Here is a 25577-nt window from a genome sequence, read left to right on the forward strand (position 1 = left end):
ACTTAAAAGTATTGTCGAACCCAAGCTCAGTTATCTTGTATTTCTAAATTAGCGCATTGTCCATTGTGGATATCCAAACATGCATGCAGTGCGTTAGCTTATACCAATGTACTGAGACGTGGTGACTTAACAAGCTTTCGTCACTTCTGGATATTGTGCAAATAACTGCCCATATCATATGTATTGTATTCAAATTGGGGTATTTTTAACCTTCTCTCTCAGCGTGAATTAATTCAAATTTGCTTGTATGCTCCCTATCCATATTCTGTCTTCTACGGCATCTAACTTTGCTTGCTTCTCCTTGTCTGACTTACTTTCCACTAGTTCCTTTCCCTGTTATATTCATTCCACTTCTGCCCTTTATTCCTATCCTTCCTTCTCTGCCTAAATCTAACTTCTACTGCTATGCATGCTTCTCTAATTCTATCTTTCTTTCATCCACTTATTTGTGAAATTCCCTTCTTTCCCACTATGCATTACAATCTGTCTCTTATTGTTCTGTATATCCAGCTCATTTATTCAGCTCCCTTCCCCTACAAATGTTCTAACGGACTCACCCTCATAGCTAAGCATTTTGCCATTAGATCTTTAAATGACAACATTAAACATAAAGCATGCAAGTATGGTAATCTCACACAAATCAACAGTATCTTCCTTTTTAGAGGGCAGCAATATATATATATATAATGTATGTATGATTATTGTTGTTGTTGTGGCGTTTAACGCCATTTTTCAGCACACGATAGGCTTTGCATGGCGGCCAGTATTAATGGTGGAGGAAGAACCCTGGAAAACCCCGGGAAGAACCACCGCCCTACGAGAAGCTAACTGCAAGCTTTCTCACATACACACATTGGCCGAACCCATGCAGAGGTGAGATGGCAGTGATCCGTAACTGAGAGCACGTTACACCACTCTGCCTCTCGGGGCCCAATCTATGATTCTATCGCCAGATGTGATAAGTATATCGAATATATAAAAAATATGAACAGTATGGCTTGAGTGCACGAAAGATATATGCAGTATTGGATATTACTCATATAGTGATTCTGAATAATATTGATTTAAAATTTCAAGGTGTATCTCGTGCTATCCCGTTGACAATCACAATAGCTTCGAGTTCCACAGATCTCGTTGAATGGTCAAGGAGCCGTCACTCAAGGTCCGTCTATAAGAAACTGTTAAAATATTTTGAATAATTGACTTTAAAATTACCAAACTCATATATGGTTGATTAGTAAAATAAAGCACGCCTTGTTCTATCGGCGGTCTGACTGAAAATAGGGCATATATTTCTATATTTCAGATTATATTTCCCTTTTAAGTTGATGTGTTGGCTCCAAAATGAGAGTACAGAATTGGACGAGTCGTGCAAAATATTACTGTACATTAAAGGCAAATGTTGCTTCACACTAGACGTTTAAAATCAGTCATTTGTGAGAAAACTGAACTTAATGGTATGTATTTTCAGGCCTGTTGCCACGTGTACCCAACATAAATGTTGATCAGTATGGTAAAGAAAAATAACAGTTAAAGAAAGAAAATCCATTACAGAGAAATGCAGCGTGAAGGTGCAGAATTTTAATTTAATGTCTAAACACTGGCTCTTTTCCTACAATGTTATAGATTTTGTCATAACACGTTTAGCCATTTTATTTTGTAGTCTACGAAAATGAGATGCAACAAGCAGATACTGGTGTGTTGATTGACTGTGAATCGATCCAAGAAATGCGCAGACCAGAGGACTATGACAAAGCCTGCCGATTTGATCTTAAGCACCTGGGCGAAGACTGCGTCAAGCAGCAGGGATATGGGCTTGAAGATGGACAGCCTTGCATTCTTTTGAAGATAAACAAGGTAAGAGGAATATACCTTCTCTACTTGGAAGTCATATTCTCAGAGTTTGTTTTTTATTACTAACAGTAATAGGAATAACCAAGCACGAAGAAATTGCAAATTTGTACAATGATGCCAACTTGACATCAACTATTGTTGCTATTACTAAAAGTAGTACGATCCCATTCAACACAATCGGATCAGAGTTATACGCGTTATTGCATGTTTAATTGGAGCTTAATGGTATTTCGGTATGACAAAACTGTATAACACTGAATTACTATGAAATTGTAATCATCATTTGAAAATTATATATCAATAGATCATGTTTTGGTGCAGTGTTTGTGTTCTTTGCTCATTTTGTCTATGTAAGACAGAATTTTGTCACATGATTTCAACTTATCTTGCTTACCTGACTCTACGACATTGTCCTGCACCCATCAACAACGCTATTAACTTTTAATTACAACTTGTACAGTGTTGACCAAATTAGTCACAACATTTCCTGGCATGAACAAAGTGCAAATTTGTACCAGTTATGCCAATTTGACATCAGCTATGGCTGCCTTTACCACAATTAGTAAAATCTTTTAAGTAGAATAAGATTACATTTTGACAGAAAGCATTCTAGAAGGAAGTTATTGCACAAAAGACTCCAACCTGTCTTAATTTATAGCCACCATTACTAAACATGTAAAAGTCGCCATCTGAGAAACAATATCAATACTTTTAGACAATTTTATTCTCCCAAACCGCCCACTAGAATTTAACTAAATGGCATGCTGACATGAAGCTTTTTCAGATTCCATCAAATGATGCCAGTACATCATCAAGTGATTTCATTCTACTATTTGCCCAAAGCTGAACAAATCTGGCGTAAAGGTCTTTAAAATTTGTTAACTATCAAACATGGTTATAGGTGCTTAAAACAACAATCTCTAAGCAACATCTCAAAATCCCTCAATAAAATTTTACAGAAATCATCATACCATGGCGATCGTTTAATGAGGTCCAAATGATGACAATCTAACATCAAATATGGTTGATGTTACTAAAATAAGATGTAAGGTGATTGCCTATACAGATCATTTTCACATTTAGCCTCTGTCCACATGAGTTTAAATCTCTGTATGTGAGAAATCTTGCAGGTAGATTCCAATAGGTTGGTGACTTATCCCATGTTTTCCTTCACCAAATATACTTTTCGCCATGTATGGCTTAATATGTGCTAAGTAAAATGTGCTAAACCAAACCAAACTAAGTACAGTATAGACATAAATTTAAATAACTTTTATGCAAGGTCTACTCAAAAGAAATTTAGTTGTACTGCAAGCCTATTGATAATACATTTTTTCTTGTTTTTGTATTAAAATCCTGCTCAACAGAGTTTGACCACAATGCACAGAAAGCGTCTTATCTTAAAACCTTTAAGTGACTTCACCAACACTATTGAATAGAAATTTCTAAAGTCTAGTAAATTATATTGTGCTTATTAAAGCCAGGGAAGTAAATTATGTTGTGGACTGTTTAGAATGACATATTTAAGGTTTTACAATATTTGCTTTCTATCAGAAAAATGTTAAAAATTATATTACTATATGCTGAGTACAGGATGCCTTTATTCTAGTAAAACCAATTCTATAAGTTGGTAACAAAATCACATTTGGGATTAAATTGAACAGCATAGCTGTACAGTGAGCAAGTAAGACAAAAAGTTTAAAATGGAAAATAAAGCAAATAACACCCTTGGTAGATCAAATCAGTAAAGGTAAAGATTAGCTTTGAAAAAGATGAAGATGTGCAGGATTGTCATTAAACTTGCTGTAATGTGTCCCTTGACTTTATTCATTGTACATATTGGGACTGAATAAATGTGCTTTATTGTTTCCTCTGACATTATTCATTCCCAGTTTTGGGAATGAATATTGATGTGTTGGTATCCACTGACTTGACTCATTGCCAGTTTTGGAAATGAATTTTGCAGTATCATGTATGTTATGCAAAATACATTGGACTCCTTTTTGATACACACAACCAACCTTCAGCAAAATACTTTACTATCATTATCGAAAAAACTAACCAAAGCCACTGAACTCTTTCAAATCGTATTGTCATGATAGCGTACATGGAACATTTGTTGTTTTTATGTGATCATATGTATATGCATCATTGTATGGTATTTCATATATACGGGTACATTGACATTCATTCACAAATATTTTTATATTTATATTGTCCATTTTTAGTTTTAATTAAATTTACTTAAAAACCCAATATGTTTTATTTTATCGGAAACACTTTCATAGTTCATTGCTGAGTGCATAAAAAACAACAAAAGATCATAACTCTTTAATTGCCAGAGAGGATTTAGTAAATCACCACTCTGTCTAGCTCCTGAAGTCGTTGCTGGAGCTGGGATTGGGTGGTGACTCCCAGTCAGTATGTGTCATTGCAGCCAGCCGGATGATCAGATGCCAGTTAATTTCGCATTAGACTGGCACAAAAACAGAAAGTCTGACCAGTTTAATTGCAAATTATGTATTTTCAAAATTAACATAATGGAGATTATATGAAAATATAATTAATGTAATGATTGTGATGAACACCCATCATACAACTTATTAATTAAATCTTCTGGGAGAGGTAATTCAAGAAATAACTCACATGTAATCTGCGTACATTAGATGCTTGCAAACCAGTTGAAAACACTTCAGCATCCATGTGATGTCACTGATACATGCTATGCAATTCAGCGTTGAACAAATTTTACAGCATTATCCGTTTCCCTCAAACTTGAATTTAACGATAAACTCCCTTTCCCCATCCAAAAACTCAAGTTTGCTCTTTTTTCCTAACATGAGCTTTAGTAGAACAGACATTATCTCTATTCGTAAAATTAACACTAAGACATCCCCAGAGAGATATTAACCTCGTCCGTGCCTTAACAGTCATACACTCTTCACCAATTTATGAACTTAATAGAAAAACCCTTATCCCCTATCCACAAGCTTAACAAAAAGAGCCCATTCTTCCAACTAATTTGACAGTATGCTCCCTTTCTCCCATGTTCTTAACTTAATAGACAGGGCCTCTTCCGCCTTTCACTAATGTGATAGAATACCTCTTCCCTTACCATATCTTAAAATAAGTTACAGAATAGTAAGAGAACCAACAAGTTTTGTAAAATTCAACGGACAATTTATTGTACTAAAATACAAAGTGAAAATGTAAAACACTTACGGCATTGCGAATTAAAATCCCAAGATAATCCTATAATTTCTAAAATAAGTCGTAATAATTAAAGTTCTGAATAAGCTTTAGAGGTATTCCAGAAAATAATCCAACGCTGGAAGTCTTGATGTGCCTTTGGTGTCATCTGTCGTGACTACGTGCCAGCAGTCGTTTATTGAATCACATTAATATAATCAACAATATATCCTTATTTAAATTTCATGATAGTATCCAAGTTCAAGAACGAAGTTTTCAGCACATTTTATTTCCAGAGACGAATAACATGAATCAAATGAGGCATGTTTATTAAACTCAACCACAACAACTCTTCCCGCATTTCAGGTCTATGACTGGATTCCTGAACTTTATACCAACGACACAGTACCTGATGAGATCCGCGCCAATTGGGCTGAAAACTATGTCACTGTCCAATGTGAAGGAGAGGTATCAATTGATATTTTTATGTCAATGCAATATCTATGTAGGACATTTATAGTGTTATAATCCATGCATGTTCGTACAGTCACATCATGTCTGACACATCATGTCTAACAAACTGCATTTCCTTTCAGTGGACTCCTACATCTGTCACTTCGATTCTCAGTTTTTGTTACTAAATTTACATGTAAAGTCCCCAGTTTGCCTGGGTACGTTATCCTTTAGTTACACTAGACTGTTACTGGCATCTGCGTTGTATGGAACAATCTCATTTTTTTCTTCTTGTCTAGATGTGTTGCTTCAATTTTATTTTGCCAATGTATAAGTTTGGAGAGTAATCCTACTGTCTTTCAGTAACTGGTAGCCATGACGTTTTCATATTTATGTGATAAAAATTTGTTCTGCTATCATAGACGCAAAGTGTAGCTTAAAGAGCATAAACTGAGACACTTGGTTGTAACGTGGTTAGCACAAGTATTAAAGAATGTTGAATTTCATATCAGGATTTGAAAATTGTAAAAAAGTGTAACGACTCTACGGAATGAATTGTAATCATGAATGTGCTGATGTACGTGTTGCCTAGAATGTGTTGATGTGCTAGTAGTCTTGGTATATTACGATAATACAATCCAGAAAATATTTAACTGAATTCACAAGAGTCCCCTGAAGTGATTTAGTCCAAGTATCAATGAGCACTATGTAGTTTCGATGAATGATTGAAATGAAAATTCACTCAAATTATAACTGATTATACCGAAAAGACTGCACTAGAGAGGTGTTAAACATATGAAAATTTAATCGTCATGTAAAAATATTTATATAAATACTGACAATTGAATTATGACATAGGGATTTTGCTTCAAGTTCGCTAACAAAGTTCGGTCTGATTATTGACATTTCAGTAAACTATCTGGCAAAGATAATGTAGACCATATTTTTCCGTGTGTGTGTGTGACCAATATCCTGAACTCTGATCCAAACAAACGTGTTTTAACTAACGACATTAGTTAGGTCAGACCAGAGTCTTAACCTCATTTATGGACAAATTGAATCACACAACACAAATTAAACACAAACATAACACCTCCTCCCACATAGAGAAAAACATTTCACAATTAATGCTTTATATTTCATGCTAATCAAATAAGCATATGATATTATAATAAAACTTTCACAGAATTACGTCTTACGAATAATACAAAATATACATAGAGCAATATAGTACTCTATACATGTGAACGTGTATCAGCAGTCAGATTATCCTTTCCATTTATTTGACTAGTGGCAATGTTGTACTCTTGCACCATCAGACTCTACCTCAATAATCTCAGATTTTCGTGGTTTTTTTTTTTTTTTGGTTTTTTTTGCATTTTGGGTTCGGATCACTGAATACAATAATCGTAGAATGAGCTGAAATAATATACACTTAATACGTTGTAAAGCTGGTGTTAAAGCCAAACATTTCCTCTCGATGGTTGATTAATTTCTCTAGTGCCTTTTTAATTTATAGAGAAATGGAACACTGGATGATCCAAGCCATTTTTGTGTCTCTTAACCGATACTCCACCAACCCTACATCACCTGCATCAACAAACATGTTAAATAATTGCATGTAATCTAGAGTTGAAAGAACTGGTATATGATTATGTATGGCCTTTAATTTATCAAGGCTTTCTGACATTTTTCAGACAAATAAAACGTGGTCTTATTACTCAGCAGGTTGATCAAGGGTTCGACAACTATGGACAAAATTAAAGCAATATTTTTGACAATATCCAGCCATACTAAAATATTGCATCTGTTGCTTTGTACTGATAGTCACTTGTTATTTAGATATAGCCTTGACCTTAACTTCTATAGGTTTAACTTGACCTTGTCCCACAATATCTCCTAACAATGCAATGCCAACGATGCAAAAGTAACCTTTACCTAAATTATCGAATTTGCATAAGTGAGCCGATCAAAGAATTTCTGAATGGTATTCAAGTGATCTGTCCGGGTTTTCTTTTAGATATAAGTATTAGTGCTTATTTCCAGATGTTTTAGTTCAATCTTTTATTGCGGCTATAGACCTGAAGATTGATAATAGTTTCTGAATTCCGAAGAGTAGTTAATCCGATGTCACAACAGTTCTGTTACATGCCTTCATTTTAATTTTTGTTGTTTGCGACAGGTGCAACTAAATTGAATGAATAATTAGCAGAGCTATCTTTATAAACACACTCCTTTAACATATTTGTATGGCCAAGTTGTTCCTGTTTCCAACTCCCAGTAGATGTAATGTTATAATTTAAATCACTTTCTTTTCGATTGCACGAGGCCCATACTACTTAGCATGAAGAGGACTTTGACGTTAGGAAAAGAGCAGCAAAACTCTATCGCCAGGCTGAAAAATCCTTTCTTCTGTATTTATGTCATACCTTAATTTAATTTTAGACTCAGTATGCTATGATTATTGCTTACCACTTCACAAGTCTTTGAGAACTTATTTTTGAAATCATGGTCAAGAAGGTTGTACTCCCTTCTGTTTTAATAACTTAAATGGTCGACGGACAGTATGTCCAAGAACTAGTTCAAAGGAACTAAAACATAATGAATCTTGAACTGATTCCCTAACAATAAACAAGAGCAAATGAACATCTTCATCCCAAATCTTTTTCCTATATCAAAGCAATAGGACAGAATCATATTCTTCAACGTTTGATTAAATGTTTCTAAAGCCCCTTGACCTTCCTGTTGATAAGCATAAGATTTAAACCGATCATTGCATGCCTAATTCATGCATAACTTGCTGGAAAGTTCCATACATGGCATTTGAAACATGGTCAGACTGGATTGATTTTGAAAGGACAAAAAAGTGTAAAAACAACTTCATCAAAGATTTTACTATGATGTTAGGTTTAATATTCCTCAAAGGGATTACCTTTGGAAATCTTAAGGAAACACACTATATGACTTTTGATTATCTGACTAGACAAACATATTCTACCATTTTAAATGGTTTTTCAAAATGCAGAAATAGGTTGTAGATGAGTCTTCGGTATATTTCGATTGCGTTTGCTGACCGTTTTACAAGTGTAACATGATCTGCAATATTGAGACAAATCACTTTTAATTTTAGGCCAATACAAATAATTCAAGATTTAGTGAACACTCTTATTCACTCCTTAATTAGCAGCAAATGGAGTTTTAAAGGCTAAGCAAAGAATTTCCTGTCTGCACAAAAATTTGATAGCCCACTGACCACTTGTCACTAGCGGGTACATCAGGTGGTCGCCATTTCGTCACAAGGACCCCATTTTCCACTCAATAACAGACTGGTTTTTGCATGGATTCAGTTTTGCTAATAACCCTCTGAAATAAACGGGAGATATCATGATCTTGCTCCAATTTGACAATGGACCATTGTCGTTTGTTTCCCTGATTGGAATAAAGATAGCGAGTAGTAAACGGGATCACTGCGATCTTTACCTCTTGACTGATCAAAACTGATTCAAAGTGACCACATTAAAAGACTGACCAACAAATGCGTCAGCTAAAGTAATATTTTCCTGATCAATATCATTGTCAAGAACTAAAGGAATTGCCTCTGGAAATTTTCTAGATTCACACATTACTGTCAGCAAGTATTTGTTGCCTTCGTAACTGCAAACCCGGGGTATAGATCAATGATTTTAGTTCCAAGAGGATTAACGTTCTGATCCATACAAGCCTTATCAGTTAACAGTGGATTAACCACAATATTTTCTCCAGATAGGTCATTGCATAGTAAGAAATTAATACCCTCAGGGGTAAAGAAGTCACTGTTTTGAGACCAACTCTGGTGACAAATTTACGCAATGGAGAGGAGCATTCCTCATACCTGCCAACTTTCCAAACGATGTTTGGGCATTATGGAAATTTTAAAGATTGTTTTGAGGTCACGGGTGGTGTTGGTTAGTAATGTGACCCAAAGAAAGCGACATTGTGAAAATGAGAATAGAAAATTGCAGTTTCTTCAAACCATTTCGTACATTTATAAAACAAAAATTATTAATAAACTTAGAGTCGTAAAGAATCACAACAACACAGATCTAAAAACATATATACATCACCACAACCCCACAAAAATGATATACAAATTATGATCCTAAATCCTTTGGAGAGTAAAATGCAGTTATTATCAGATGCAGTCATTACTTCTGTTTTCACTTTGCCGGTGGTTTGGCAATGATACTTACGTCTTTATGCGCTTCTTTCCACTCATTAGAGGCTGAATGGTACTGTTGTTCAAACTTCCTCGAGGATCTTGTTGCATTTTTTCATTGCGTAGAAAGACGTGTTTTTGCATCAGCATTGATATGAGTGAGTGAAGTTGTGACTCGAAGAAGATCTGGACAATTATCTTCAGTATCAAATGGCTGATTGTGTTCTGTAACCAAATTGGAAAAAAAAATAACTTCGTTCTTTTTGTATAGTATGTTGATAATTTTTAAACATGTTAGATACTTTGGGGATTTAGCTCAGCATTGGTGCATTGTCTCACTGCTGGGAGGTGGTGGTAACTCCATCTGAATGGATAGTCAGTTATCAACGTGGGGTTTTCACTAGGATACTTCTAATGGCTAGTTTGGCCTTACTAAATATGGTGAAGATCTGTAAGTGGCCCTAAAAACCAATGGTTCCAATCTAGCATGTAAGATGGTAACCACTACTCTCCTCTTGAATCTCTTGTTACTTCTACTCCTTCTAAATGTCCTTCTACTTCTAAATGTACAGTCAGCATGTGGGTTTCATCGAAAGACTAATTATGATACCTAGTTCCTCCTGAATAATAATTATGTTGATCTGGCCTCAAACATGGTAATCACAATGAACATATTGAAAATCTTGTCAATAATTCAGTTGAATGGATAGTCATATTAACATGGGATTTTCCTCAAATGTCTCCTAATGGTGTCAAGTTTGTCTTTAAAACAATTGCTCCAATCACGGATCCATTATGACAGCTATGTAACAATCATCCAATATGACAGCTACAATCACTACCCGGTTTGACAGTCTTATCGTTCAATAATATCAGAGACTGTATTTCTAAACTCACCAGTTACAAGGAAGAAATGGTTTAATCTTCAAATTCAGGACATTGTTATCAGAAAGTAGAGCAGTAGTTCCTAAAAGGGACCTATTTTACCATGGATACTGATTTGCCAAACAAAGCACTATCATTATTAAAATAAAAAACTGCTTTTCAGAATTCAGTCAAATTTAACATAAGGCATACTCTTAGGAACTACTTCAGGTTATGCAAATGAAGTAAATCTTCCATCAAATATGGATGCCATTCCAAAGAAATGAAATGCCGTTAAGCATCATCATATAGAAAAGAATTCTTAAGAATTTGGCCAAAGATCCTGATATGAGAGGCCTGTAATTGTTTTAAATGATGCCTATCTACCATCAAATAAAGCCAGCATTTCTTAAGTCGAAAAACACTTAACTACGTTTTTATCCTATGTAGAAATATGCTGACCTTGGAAACAAATATCCTTTTATGAAGGCCTGTATTCTGTGCCGCATATTTGTAAAAGATTGTACATTGTATTTTAAGATAATGGCCATTTGTAAACATTGTTACACAGTATCTGGGTTTGGAATATTCTAGAAACAAACGTACCTACAACTGGATGGAATTTTTCAATTAGAAACGAGTCACATCTAGAGAATTCCAAAACATTCTACTGGATATGTTTAAATAGAGACTTTGTAAACTTATTCAGTCATTCGTTTTTCTATGATTTTTGTTTGCAGTTGTATTCTGAATTATTTCGAGAGGAATTATTTAAAGCATTCACTGGAACTCTAAAGTGCTCATTGACTGGATTAACATATTATTTTGGGATTATTGAGAACTCAAAGACACTCTTGATTAAATCAATGTGATACAGCAGGACGTTCAAGACTATTGGAGTTCATTCGGAACATTCTATACGTTTGAACTTGTAATAGGACATTTAGGATTATTTGGGATTTAATTAATTGGTTCTTAAATTTACACTTTTTAATTTAGATAAATAAATAACATATTTATTTTACTTAAATTGTTGTGCTCACGTTTTTGTTACTTAGTTTCAGACCTTGATTCGTAACAATCCTTCACAAAATGGTTTTCAGTATAGGACAAGTGTTGCTAATATGGATGTATAATTAAAAAAACAACCTTGAAACAGCTGTTTTCATTACATGACAAAAACAATAGCAATGGAAGCATAGTCTACAGAAGACATCATAGCACCCATATTTCTTTGCAAACTGCTTTACATGTGGCTGTTAGGCAGGTGCAGCAGTGTGAGTGACTTTGTGCAGGTTTCGGCCTCTTTTCTTTATTTATGTGCTAAGGCAATTTGTCTTTTTCTCTACTCCAGAACCCCGCAGACAAGGACATTATTGGACCCCTCCTCTACTACCCACCAAATGGTTTCCATGTCAAGTATTTCCCATTCCGCAACCAACAAGGCTACCGTTCGCCTCTCGTCTTTGTCAGATTGGACGCACCAAAAACAGGTGTTATCATTATGGTCACTTGCAAAATCTATGCCAGAAATATTTATCACGATGCCAATGAGAAAGCTGGTCAGGTACATTTTGAAGTGCTGGTTGATTAATTATTGGGCTTTGCTTTCACAATAATATTACATTGTACCTTTACGTGTTTTTCTTTCAGGATTATAACAACAATTTATTGTATTTAAAATCATTTCTTTGCATTGTATAGTATGCTATGCTATCTTGTCTACACTAGAATAAATATAAATGACATGAGTTGTCATTTCTTTCATCGCTGAGAATAACCTTGGGGTGTGCCATTCAGATTTGAATATTTGTCTTGTGATGCTTCATTTTGACATTGAATACATCATGTGCATTAAATTGTATTAATTTCTATTTGTGATATTTTACCGCCATCTTTATATTTTATTTCTCACTAGAGGTGCATACTATATATTTTTCTTGGAGTAGGTGATTAGTATTCTGTTGGTTTTTTTTGTGGAAAATATATTTTGGTGACATTTCCTCTGTGAAAGTTTGTCTTATAACTTAAGTTTTATATATATATATATATATATATATATATATATATATATATATATATATATATATATATATATATATATATATATATATATATAAGCGAATCAACGATCTTATTTGGACACCATATCAGCCATCATGAAAATATTGATATCCCTACTCCTCCTGAAAGGGAAGTCATATCAGCATATGAATTTCACTTGAAGAATATTTGTGCTATTTTGTTAGCCTCAAATGTAAATGGTGCTGACCTGGATACAAATATTGCTGGCAATATGGGCATCTTGAAAATCTTATCACTACCTCTCCTAGATGGATGGTCACATCGGAATGAAGTTTTCACGAAACGACTTCTTCTGATAAAGTAAATGAAATTTCTGCCATTCCAGTATGGCAACAGTCTTGAAATCTTATCAGTAGTTCTCAGTTTCAATGGATCATTACGAAGCCAAATCATTTCATTCTCCAGTATACAAATTCACGTTTGACCTTGAGGTATTTTGCTGCAATGGTTTGATCGTGTAACTGATTTGCAGTCCTTGTCCTTGTTTTCATCTAGCATGATCGTTTAGAAGACTCATTAGAAGCCCCACATTATCTGACAATTTTTATATAAAAAGGGTCAGGAATCACACACGCATGTTCTTACCCATCCACAATTCATGCATGCAGTTTTCAAGATGTTTTATACGTGTTTAGGAAACTTAAGGCAAATTTGCCTTGTACACCTGCCTGAAAGAACATATTCACATTAATCTTCTGGATACTTTGTTCATGTTCGGAATTTTTATTAGGCAAATTTCCCCTTGAATACCTGCTTGAAAATAAATATTTACATCCATCTTCGTTATTAAGGATGTTTATTTCATGCAGTTGATTCTACTTTCATGTGTTTTGGTTTCAGCCTGTCATTTTCTCATTCCATTTTGAAAATTAGTAGAATATTTAGCCTCACTTTGAATTTAGAATTATATATAGCCAGTTTAGTGAAAAAATTTATGACTCGTTATGCAAGACTGAACGTCGTCATCAATAACATGTATACCTCTAATACTCTGGTAACTTTTTATAATATGTTTATGTAAATGTTGTATTAACATAATATATGCACATGCCTTTATATACCTTGCCTCTCACCCTTTTTTTGGTCAGCGCTTTAAGAAATATATCATGCTGAAAGCACATTTCTCAATCTCAGCAAGTTGCAACTTGCACCACTATGCTTATTTGGTGTCTCATTTCCACTTATCTATGTTGGTTAATTTTGTCTCAAAAACCAGTCTAACATATGTAAATATATTTTTGAGACAGTGCACCTCCCAATAGGAGAGCTTCCAACATGTACAGAAGGAGCTAAGTCTTCTCTCATGTAAATACATGTAATAGGTAAATTGTTTATGCTATTATCAATGGGTGGTTATTATTATTATTAGCTTCAATCTCATGAAATTTATCCCAAAAATACATTTTTAAGAATACGTTGGTGGTATTACATCCGATGTGGCATATATGTACATCATTAAAGTATATACTTTTGGGAAAATTTGTGACATTATTATTATTATTATTAGTAGTAGTAGTAGTAGCAGTAGTAGTAGTAGTAGCAATAGTAGTAGTATAATGATGATGGTAATCTTATAATTTTATGACGATAAAGGTCACATTCTTTTACTATGTCTCAACATTGTGATAAATCGTGACAAAGGAAATAAAATAGTCATGCTAAGAAGTGACTCGCAGGGTAAAGAGGCATTGACCTTCTCAGGCATTTTTGCATACGTTTTATAACTTTTATGAATGCAATGTGTATGAAGATATTACTCCACAAATCTACACATAATTGGGATACAAATTGTTAAATTGTGTTATGTGCATTTTTCGTGTTTGATGAAGTAAATTTAAAAGAAAAGATTGTCAAGCAAATAAATGAAGCTACACAGAAGCAATTTTATAAACCGTCGTAACTGAAAATAGTATTCACAAAGATTTAAGAATACAAAAGGAACCAACATTTTATTTAAAACACTACCTGATTTGAAAGAAACCCTTGAACATACGTGTAGTTTTCAAGTAAAAACTCAACAATAAAATATTATCATAGCAGTAGACCTTGCAAATTGCAGTGACTATCAGTCTAATCACCTAATTTGTTATCCATCAAACATCTTTTGACCCTCGTGAGGATCAGCTGGGCATTTTGTCAGGATTCCTGCGGGTCACCTATGCATAAAGTTCTTTGTAATATATACAGTCTAAAATCTTCAGCTTCATATGTTCAGTTTCCATGACATTTTTACCATATTCTTAAAAGGTCTCTGTCAACCAACATGATTTTTAATTTGAGAATCTTAATTGTGAAAAAAGGATTAGCCGAGGTTGTAGGCAGATAATTCTTCTTAAATCTGAAAGGGCAAGAATAAAGTTACGTTGTTTGCAGAGAATTCTCCTTACATGTGAAAGGGCAATAATAATCATAAGTTGTTTGCAGGGAAAGCTTTATAAATCTGAAAGGGCAAGAACTAATAATCTTAGGCTGTGGGTCGAGTATTATCCTTAAATCTGAAATGGTATGTTCCAGGTCAGAATCTCTTTAGGTGGCCATTTGTGATTAAAAATGTTTCAAGATACATCTACTACTGGCTTTGGAAAACTGCTTGTTTAAATAAGTCATTATTATCATTTGGGTGCAAACATGATTGAATTTATTAAAATTCCATACATATTTTAAATCAGTGTTTATAATTCCCCACAAAGTGTCATCTCATCATATTTATTTCATGTACTAGATTTAATTTAACGTTACTCTAAATTGTACTTCGTACCAAAGTTCAAAAGTTCAAAAGATGCTTATTTTTTCTCTAACTTTGTAAGCTACGTTGCTCATTAATGTTGCACATTTGGAATGCTAGTTTGGTTTTGTAGTTTTGATTGTTTGTTCTACTCTGCAAAGAATCTTTGACTTGTGTTGTATATTTACTAGTTTGATCAACAAGATTTGTGAAAACTTGGACAGCAAATTCAAAAGGTTTTCACATGTATCCTGATTGATAAACATCATGGCGTATTAACTACAGTTGAATCAAACAAAATATTTGGCTTAGAGATATTCCCCTAAACCAGTGGCATACCACCTTCTCTTCCCTACTTTGTTAGTATGTTTTTGTAATAATATACTTTTGGCACTTGAAAAGTTAAGGTCTACCCTAATCCTATGTCATACTTTATACATTCTCTGCCTCATAGTTTGTTTTACAACGGCATACGTTTGGCATTTGAGAAGTTAATTGAACTGTGTACAAGGACAAAACTAAATTTATTCCTAGAAGAAAATTATTAGACTTTGTAGTTACTTTTGTTCGTGTAGTTCATTGCATTTCTTAAAACAATGCATCATTTCAATAGAAAATGTAATAACGGTAATTGCTTCCATATGCATCATTTCAGGATAAAATCACATAAAGGTAATTGCTTTGCTTCCATATCTTCTGTTCAAATATTGTATGAATTTGCAAAGCAATGTTCTGTTGAGAGTTAGAGAGTATAAAAGACTTCAAACATTTGTTTCAGACTACACGTATTTCGTGGATATTTGTATATGTATATGGTAATACAAAAGGAACATGGTAAACTTCCTAATTATATTCATCTCATAGATTCTGTTGAATATACCATATTACCAGAATCATCTAAGCATTCAGCAGTCTTAATTCTTTAATTTTAAAAAGTGTATGAAATTAGGAAAGAATTAAAATGTAACATATGGTAAACTAAAAGAATATGTTTTTAACCTTGGTCTTACGAAATGAATGTAGTTGCAGTTGCAAGTCAGTGTACAAGTAGTAAAATTTGTATAAAAAATTAAAGTCTGTTGATAAAGTATTGCCAGTGGAATTTGTTTTTATTGTGTGTAAATAGGTATGTGTATTCAGATTTGTATACATGGAAATAAAGATTGTATTTTGCACTTTGAATTCCCTTCATTATTAAAAGCTGGGGATGTTTTTTTTAATTCAGAGAACCTCTATGAAGACTTGACATTTGCTGTCAAACCACTAATATTTAGTGGTATGACAGCAAATGTCAAGTCTTCATAGAGGTTCTTCCCAGTTCTAACAAGTGTGTCTGTCATTAGGTGTATTTGATTTTTTCCATCGTGTTCCATTCCCATACAGGACCATACATCCCATCATGTTCAGATTGACACAAAAATCCAAAGTCGCCCAGATGCTAATATTACATTTCTACTGGGTCACATAGTGACAACCCTAATGTTACAATTCTCATCTGACCCCAAAATGTCCTATCCTCTTCATAATGTATTATCCTTATGTTGCCACAAGCCCCATATTATTCCCAAACTCTTAATGGCTGAAATAAGACCTGCATACCATCCCCTACACAGTTGTGTTAAAATTCTGAAAGATTTTTGCCATCAAATATTTGCTACAATGTTCAATTTCCATAAGTGAGTATTAATTGCAGGCTGAAATAGAGTGGCTTTCAAAATTTGGTAGGACCACCTCGTAGTAATATGCATGCAGATTTGCCAAGGTCTTAATTCACGTTCAAATGCAAGTCAACAAAAATTAATTACACATCTATAATCAGTAGTTAAGTTGGACAATATGGGGTTTCTAAGCATTTAACATTATCCCCTTGAAAATGTTCGCTCCATTAATCCGCAAAAAATGTGCTGACTAAAGAACAGTTTCATTTTTCAGATGAAAAGATCACTATCTAGACAAAATAAACAATTTAAATTACTCTATGTAGATGAATTTGTAAAATGTCACGGTCCTAATTTACCGTAAAACTTTTAGATCTTCTTTCTCTTGATGTAGTAATGCAATTGTTGACCACATTGGCACAGTTTGGTGATGGTGGTGGAGGAATATACCCAAGATCATGGACTTTGAATTAAAAAATATTTTAATAAAAACAAGGAAGTAAAAAACAATTTTAATTGTACTGTCCCTCGTAAAAATTAAAAATATACACTTGACAAAAGATGCATTTCCTTTTATATTTAATACTGAGATACTTAAATATATAAGTAGGAGAAAAGTTATATTTCACTGTTGCAATATCACTTTTATCATTTAAGATTTTTCTGCTCCCCCTCCATATAAAATGGGAAAAACGGATTTTCAAATGTCAAGATTGCAGACCCCCTTAGTATCAATATTTGTAGCCAATTAGGGTACGCAATACAGAACACCGAAAAACAAGATCCAAACAATTATTTTTATAGCTATGTTTCATCATCAATCTTACAAATTATTTTTTACTGTATTTGAACTCATAATGTGGTCTGAGAAACGCAGTGTGGGTCAGTTGTGATATTTTCGAATATTAGTGTCCTTTTCTTATTTTCTTATTATCTGTCGTCGAATCTTATCATAATTGACATGTAGTTTAAAACTCCAGAAATGTAATAGACTGAAAGACATATGAATGATGATTTACTACACTAATCAAAGTAAATTCAGTAACAATATTCGCGACTCTCTATGAATGAATATGAGCTTGTTCAAGATAAACAGAATATCATGAAGATTTACAAACTTGGGAGCCAAACCCTCATCTATATCCAGTTCGGTGTACCTGTAGTTAGCGACATTTTACCAAGGATATATGTTTAAAGCCGTGAAACATAAGAAGCCACATTTTAAAAGCAATCGGTGCAATTAGAGATAGATTTTATAGCCTTGGGAAACATGTTGCTTTAGCATCTCAGGCCATCTACAGGATATTATTGATATATATGATGTGTTCAGCGTATGCCTAATACCAATTAAGTTAAACAACGCGGTGGAGGGTTGGAGTGGGTAGCAAGAAGTATGAAGGAGAAATGGAAATTCCAATTAGATTAACGAAACCAACATACAAAATTGGGGAGTTATTTTTCATTGTAGATAAAGTACAATCATATCTACCGCAGATACCCATTTCACACCGAATTTGCATAATAGTTCGTATTTATGTTGAACTGCAAAAGTTAGCGATATGATGATGTATGTGTAAAGAAATTAACTGCTGTTCCAACATGGGAAAAAGTTATTTTTTAACATATACACATACTAAGTCGCCCCACCGTTTAAACCTTCCTTTATTATTGCGTTTAGCTGTATTAGATCAAAATTTGCTCATGTGACTGGAAGCTTAGTTTTGGTTCCCAAAGATTCAGTGCCCTTTGGGCGATTATGGGCATACTTTTATTAAGTTTGCAATGTTTGCCTACTTGTTAAACAGCGTATAAATACACACTTTGATCCACGTGCATTAACGACAACTTTGTTTATTCAGGGTTTTTTTTTGGTGGTATTCACGTCAACTTCTTAAAATGGATAATTGGGTCAGAATACAATAAACTTTAAATAAACTGATAATTAGCATTCGTATGACTTTCTGGTAGCATTTGCGTCATGTGTAATATGGATTGAAAGAATGTACTGAGCTGCGTCGATCCATGGCTTGGCAGTAAGTGATTATTAACTCCATAAATGAAGATTTGAGACGGTCAATACATAGATGGCGGTCGACACCTGCTGAAATGGTTGTGGCCACTTTAGAAAATATACAAATTGATGGTGATGATTCAGGATGAATTCGTCAATTACGAACTACGAACTATAAAGCCATATGTTAAACCACACAAATTACATTTTAGAGAGAGATATATATTAAGCACCAAAACTTTTGATCGACGTTGCCCTTAGTTTTTCGACATCAACCTGGAATCGGGCTATGATAATTAGAGAACACGTATCTTTAAACGTGTTGCATTTGTTTTCAATTTGGAATTAGTTTACTGTCGAACTATTCAAATAAAATTGATTCCGCTATTTATTCATCATAAGTTAATAGGTAAATTGTCCTATAGTAGCTCATGTTGTATTTGGCAAGAATTTATATAATAAACTGCGTTATTATCCTGCTATTGGTGTGCTTTCCTTCCTTATTTTCTTATTATCTATTGTCGATTCTAGCCGTGATACACATGTGTGAACTTAAAGATTCAGAAATTTAATAGAACGAAAGTTGCCTGAGTTAGAATTACTGCCATAACATTGGCGACGATCTTGGAACTAATACTAATGGTTCGAAATAAACAGGAAATGATCGTAATTTACAACCTTTGAAGCCAAAACCGCCTTCTACTTCAGTACGGAGTAATTAAATTTTACAAGAAATATCTGTTTAACGCCGTGACAAATAAGAAGTCACAAATCAGTGTAATTATCGATAGATTCTGTAGTCTCGGCAAACATGTGGTTTAGCAATTTCGGGCGATTTACAAGGCATTATTGATAGACATGTCTTCAGCTTACAAGTTAAACGAGTGGGGAAAAGAGGTATAAACAAGAGGAATTCCAATTGGATAAAGCCTACTGGAAGATATTTGTTGCACTGTAAATACAATCGTATCTACCGTAGAAACCAATTTCAGTCATTTACCTGTATGCACTGGAGAACTTAACTGTAACTGCAATAATTGTCAGAATTTAAAGAATGTAATGTACCAAATTTTCATCAGCATTAACTGAAAATAATACCTACAAGTTTATCTGATAAAGAAAATATTTAAGCCATTTCACTTTTTCATCGCTTTTATCCGTCCATTTTATAATACTAAATGTAAACACATCAGATGAACCAACCGGCAGTTCAATGTTTATTTGTTATGCTGATTTAGTTATTGAATGCGGCATCACGTGTCTCGTAAAGCCGGCGAAAAACAGTAGGCCAGTAGGTAATCGGTTAAAGTAAACACTTATCTTGCTATTGAGAAAATGAGTCTCGTAGACTTGTATATTTGGGTCGTATGTACTAAACAGTCTTGCCTAGCAGTAATTGCACATTGGATAGTGCTGTGTATATTTCACTGTATGGGAACATGTTAAGCAAACAATTTAAAATTAACTGGCAGAATGAAACCCGCTAGCACGTGCGTATGATTTCTTTTTCCCTTTTTATTGTTTTAAAGCAGAATCTCTCTATCTTATAAAAATTACTGTAATTAAACTTGTACTTTTGTGAAACACCTACATTGTCTCGGCATTCTTTGTTCTGAAATCTATAATCTATCTCAATACAAGTATGGGATTTCGTTTTAGTGGGCGAGTCTCCGAATATTAAACGGGAGGTCGCGGGTTCCATCCCCGGCCGAGTCATATCAAAGATTTTTTAAAAATGGTACTAGCAACTCAATCGTTTGGCCCTCAGCAGTACAATATTAGTGTTAGGACTGATCGGCCTAATGTGAGGATAATGTGACTGGGTGGGACATGATATCCCAGTGCTTGATATCACTATCAACTGCCATACTGCAGACATCATAGCGATATGACTGAAAAATGTTTAAGGCGAGCTAAAAATGCAAATCACACACACAATCATACACACAGACACACTAATTAACGGCATTGTGTACAACTTAAAAAGAGTAATCAACACTATGAACTGCAACTGAGTCAACAGGTAAGTTCCACTCGCTGTAGTGGATGGCTATGATTATGTTGCTGTTACATTTACCTGGGACAATAAAACTTAACCCGTCCATTACGACCCACGACTTGGGCAAGCCATGACGACCACATTGTCATGTCCGTGACGGACACAACGTGAAAATGATTAACGTCCACCGTGGGTACGTGGATTTTCCGAAACAGATGATACGTGTGTGTGTGTGTGTGTGTGTGTGTGTGTGTGGGTGTGTGTGTGTGTAAATATATATATATATATAAAAGAAAGAAAAAGAAAGACGAAAAATTATTAATAAAATAAAAATAAAATTAGAAAGATAAATATATAAAATATATATACTAATATCATCTTCACAACTGTTAAATAGGTTATCAGAACTATATATATATATATATATATATATATATATATATATATATATATATATATATATATATATATATATATATATATATATATATATATCAGCAGGGAGGGTGAACAGAGCAGTTTTGGAACAAGACTTTTTTGAAAATAAAGCTTCCTATAACAAAATAAAAATACAAGGTCAATAACGTAAAACCGAAGCCTCTACCCGACCGAGATTTTGGGTTAGCTCATTTTGTTATTTCATCTTTGCCGCTCGTGTTTTCAGTTTTGTATGCGTGTTTGTTTACTCACCCGGGCACTCACTGCTGGTCGTCACCCTCCATGCTGCTCTAGTGTGTGAGTAATTAAATCATTATTATATCAATAATGGAACCTCACACATCTAAATTAGTTCGAGAGCGACTAGAGACAATTAAGAAATATCTCCCCGTCTGTGATTCTGTCAAGCAACAACTACAAGAGCTGCATGAGTCTAAGATAGAATTTACAGAGCGTGTAGAACTGTTATTAGAACCAGTTACGAAAGATACCACGTTGGAGCAAACCGCTAAAACAACTGGAAAAATAGCAGAAAGAACAATTATTTTAATAATAAAAAATAAAAAGATTCTAAAAGAGCTTCCAGATGAAATAGCTGCTGCTCAACCAATGCAACAGATGCTTGAAGGTATTGACCATGCTCGTGCTGAAATAGGTGTTATAAAGATCGTATACCTGAACCAGAACAAGCACAAGAGAAAGAGAGAGAGAGAGAGAACTGAACTAATTGATAACTGTACCGAAAAAAGTATTACCCCCCCCAAAAAAAAAATTTTTTGCCGCACACAGTTTTTTAGAATTTTGAAATCCGAGTACGTTAATGATGATGTTGGTCATGAAACTGGCACAAATGGATATTTTGCTTACACTACAGAGTTGATCGGGTCCGAAGTAATGATCCAAGATATATTACATTTAAAGATGGAATAAATAATTATTTTGCACTGTAACGACAACTACAATCACAACAACAACAATAAACAAAAACAACAGCAACAATTACAAAAAAAAAAACAACAAAAACAAACAACCACAACAACGACAAAAACAACTACCACAGCAACCAGTGCAAACAACAAGTGAGGAAGAAGAATGGCAGGATGCAAGTTGTACCACTGGTGCTACTAGAAGTGGTATTGCTTGCTACTCGAGGAAGTGGTCTTGTTACTACATGTCCTAGCAATGTTCTTGACGATGTTGAACAATTAGAAATTCTGATTGGCGAAAAACGAGCCGGTAATAATTCCCCAGAAATCATCAATGAAGCAGCTGATATTTGTCAACGATTATTTCCAGGTGGTATCATGGACATTAATGTTTATCGGTCTCTCGTCGATGAAATCATTTTTGATTATCACAGTGATTGAGGGTATACAATTAGATCAGTGACAAGAAAATAAGATGATTATGCATAATGCTCAACGTGGTCCTGTTATGGTCAAGGTGATAAATTCGCGATTACCAACATATAAAGCGATCTCCGGTGATGGACTTGGTGATGTTGTTTAGGGTCTAATTAGAAGGATAGCTCCAAAAGCAATACGATTGCAAAACAATTATCAATGAAAGCTACTGATGTTGTTTGTGATAAAGGTATTGGTGCTGCTGGTGATGTTGCTAGCAAAGCATTTTCAGTAATCAAGCATAGACTAGCACGACTAATACGACGAAACCACAGCCAGTAAAATTATTCAGCACTGAAGTTATGCCTTCAAATGTCAGTAAAATAATAAACCAAGCCTCAAATAAAAAAAAATTGCAGATTTGTCTGGTGTACCCCTGTCTGATAGCAGGAAGTGATCTTCGTGTTAGACGATAACAAATATAATACAATGTTCAAACGTGTAGCTGATCCAGCATTTGACATGGACGCACCAGTTCTCAAGGTTGAGTCTGTGTGTGATTATCAGTATTATTTTTATGTCGCACGAGAGCCAAACAAGCGTGGACGAATCGAACTGCAAGTTTTGAATACAAGTAGATATTTCTTACCCGCTGAAACAATTATTGAGGTACAAGGTGAAATTTTAAAAACAGATGATACTTTGAACACTATCTGTGGTCATCTTTAAACATGATAATATTGATTTACCACCTGACATTCATGGGACGTAATCAGAATATTGAGTCTGGTCTTTAAATATCACAATAGATTTTAAAACGCTGTATCCGATCTATTACTTTTTGCTGGAACACCTGGATTTATTAAAACAATCAGTCGTTGATATACATTTTCGGGCTCGTGTGACAATATGAGCTATTGCTAATTACAGAGCAATCGCTGTTATACTTTCAGATAAAATAATGTTGCTTGAAGGTACTGGTGGACGAATGAGAGTCATTGATGATGCAGTGGAAAACATGTAATGAAATCGCTAATGATATTATAATGTCATATCATTATGTTAGATTAAAACACTTCAGTCGAAATCAGCAAAGTAATGGGGAACAAAAATAATACCCAAACAAGATCAGATAACATGAGGTCAAAATAAACTATCACTGACTGAACGTCGACTCAAACACTTCAATGGTTCCAAACAATCAAAGACTGACGTTAGACTTAATCTTTCTGCGGGTGCCATTAAAGATGCAGTCACGACGGGTGGTATATTTCCACTTCTTTCAGCCATACCAGCGTTGATAGCCGCTGCAGTTCCAGCTGTTGAAAAAGCAGCTGCACTTGGTGCTGTTGGAACTGCCGCTGTGATGGCACTAAAGAAAGCAACAAGACATGGAATAAAGACTTCGCAAAAATGGAAAGGGTCTAAGACTGCAAGGAAAGCTTGGTACGGATAGGGTTTAAGACTTCCAGGGGCACTTGGTTACATGCAAACCGTCTTCTTCCTATGTCCAATTTTTTTGGATGTAATTGATGCTTCTAAACGATTAAATATAAAACATTTTAGGGGGTGTTTTTATGCGTGATCAATTACCCAAACAACCAAACCGTGTTGAAACCGGTATCATTAATCTCGATGGAAGTTCTGGAAAAGGTACTCATTGGGTTGCATGCTCTATTGATCCACGTGGAATTGTTTATTTCGATTCGTATAGGTTGGCGCCACCAAAAGAAATTTTAAAATATGTCGACAGAGTGCAAAGCACTCCTTCCTGGTATTCAACATGACCAACTCAGACAATAACTGATCCCTCAATATGTGGCCGTGCACAAGTATATATCGTCGTCCAGCGTTTCAAACAAATCTTAAAGTATAATGAGACATATTTATGGAAGATCTACTCTGAGTAAGACTCAGGGCAAACCTCAAGGCGACTTATCTAAATATGCAACCCTTGATGTAGTCAAGGATGAATTCACTAAGTTTTTTAGTCTCACAAATGTGAACCAAATGAAGTCGTTGTTTTTCAGGATAAACAAGGACCGTTGAAGACAAGTACTATCCCGTTGACAGATATTATTATGCGGGTCCCAGATGCGACCGAAGATGACCTTGTGGTGTTTACTGTAAAATTAAAATCTCGGAAGACGCAGTCTTAACACTCATGGGAGAGATTACTGGACGGATCAGAGGAATTGGAGATATTATGTATGGCGATCTCAATATGAGTAAAAATACAATTATTAATCTGAGAGAACAAAAATCAGATGATGATGTGGTACCAAAAATATATGTAGACAGCAGCAACAACAGGATGAGAACTGCTATCAGTAAATATTTTGCTAAAGCCGGTGATGTAATGACTGGCGATCTCTATATGGGTAGTAATACCATTACTTATTTGAGATAACCATTTATAGACGATAAAAGCGTTAACGTAGAGATACATGGACAACAGCGACATTCCGATGATGGTATCGTTAATGATAATCAATGTTGGATTTACCACATTTAGACCCGAATACTCTAAGCATGTAAACGCGTTTGAAAATTTTCGCAAAAAATAAAAGAATCGTTGAAGAGTTCTTTCGAACGCAAACATTTATTGGTATTAAACTATCCGAAATCAAAAAGATCACCGACAGTGTAGTATATACAGTAGCGTCTGGATCAACATTACGGTTACCACTCAATAAATCAATCAAACATCGCGCTGAGGTTATCGGTATATACAGGTTCTCAGTACTCGGTACTACAGATTTA

At 34.5% G+C, this 25577-nt stretch overlaps 1 protein-coding gene across 2 annotated transcripts in view; it reads left to right on the forward strand.

Annotated features, from left to right (window-relative positions):
* Positions 1–16540, forward strand: part of LOC149776928 (sodium/potassium-transporting ATPase subunit beta-like) — a 51280-nt gene extending 34740 nt beyond the window's left edge. For both annotated transcript variants that reach the window (XM_089941651.1, XM_089941652.1), the window contains exons 4-6: positions 1664–1857; positions 5410–5511; positions 11910–16540. In XM_089941651.1, coding sequence (XP_089797777.1) covers positions 1664–1857; positions 5410–5511; positions 11910–12149 — 536 coding nt within the window. In that variant the 3' untranslated portion in view covers positions 12150–16540. The remainder of the gene's footprint in view (positions 1–1663; positions 1858–5409; positions 5512–11909) is intronic.
* Positions 16541–25577: the final 9037 nt, after the last annotated feature.

This window comes from Sinohyriopsis cumingii, chromosome 18, assembly GCF_028554795.1.
Source record: "Sinohyriopsis cumingii isolate HCF-2022 chromosome 18, ASM2855479v2, whole genome shotgun sequence".
NCBI lineage: Eukaryota > Metazoa > Mollusca > Bivalvia > Unionida > Unionidae > Sinohyriopsis > Sinohyriopsis cumingii.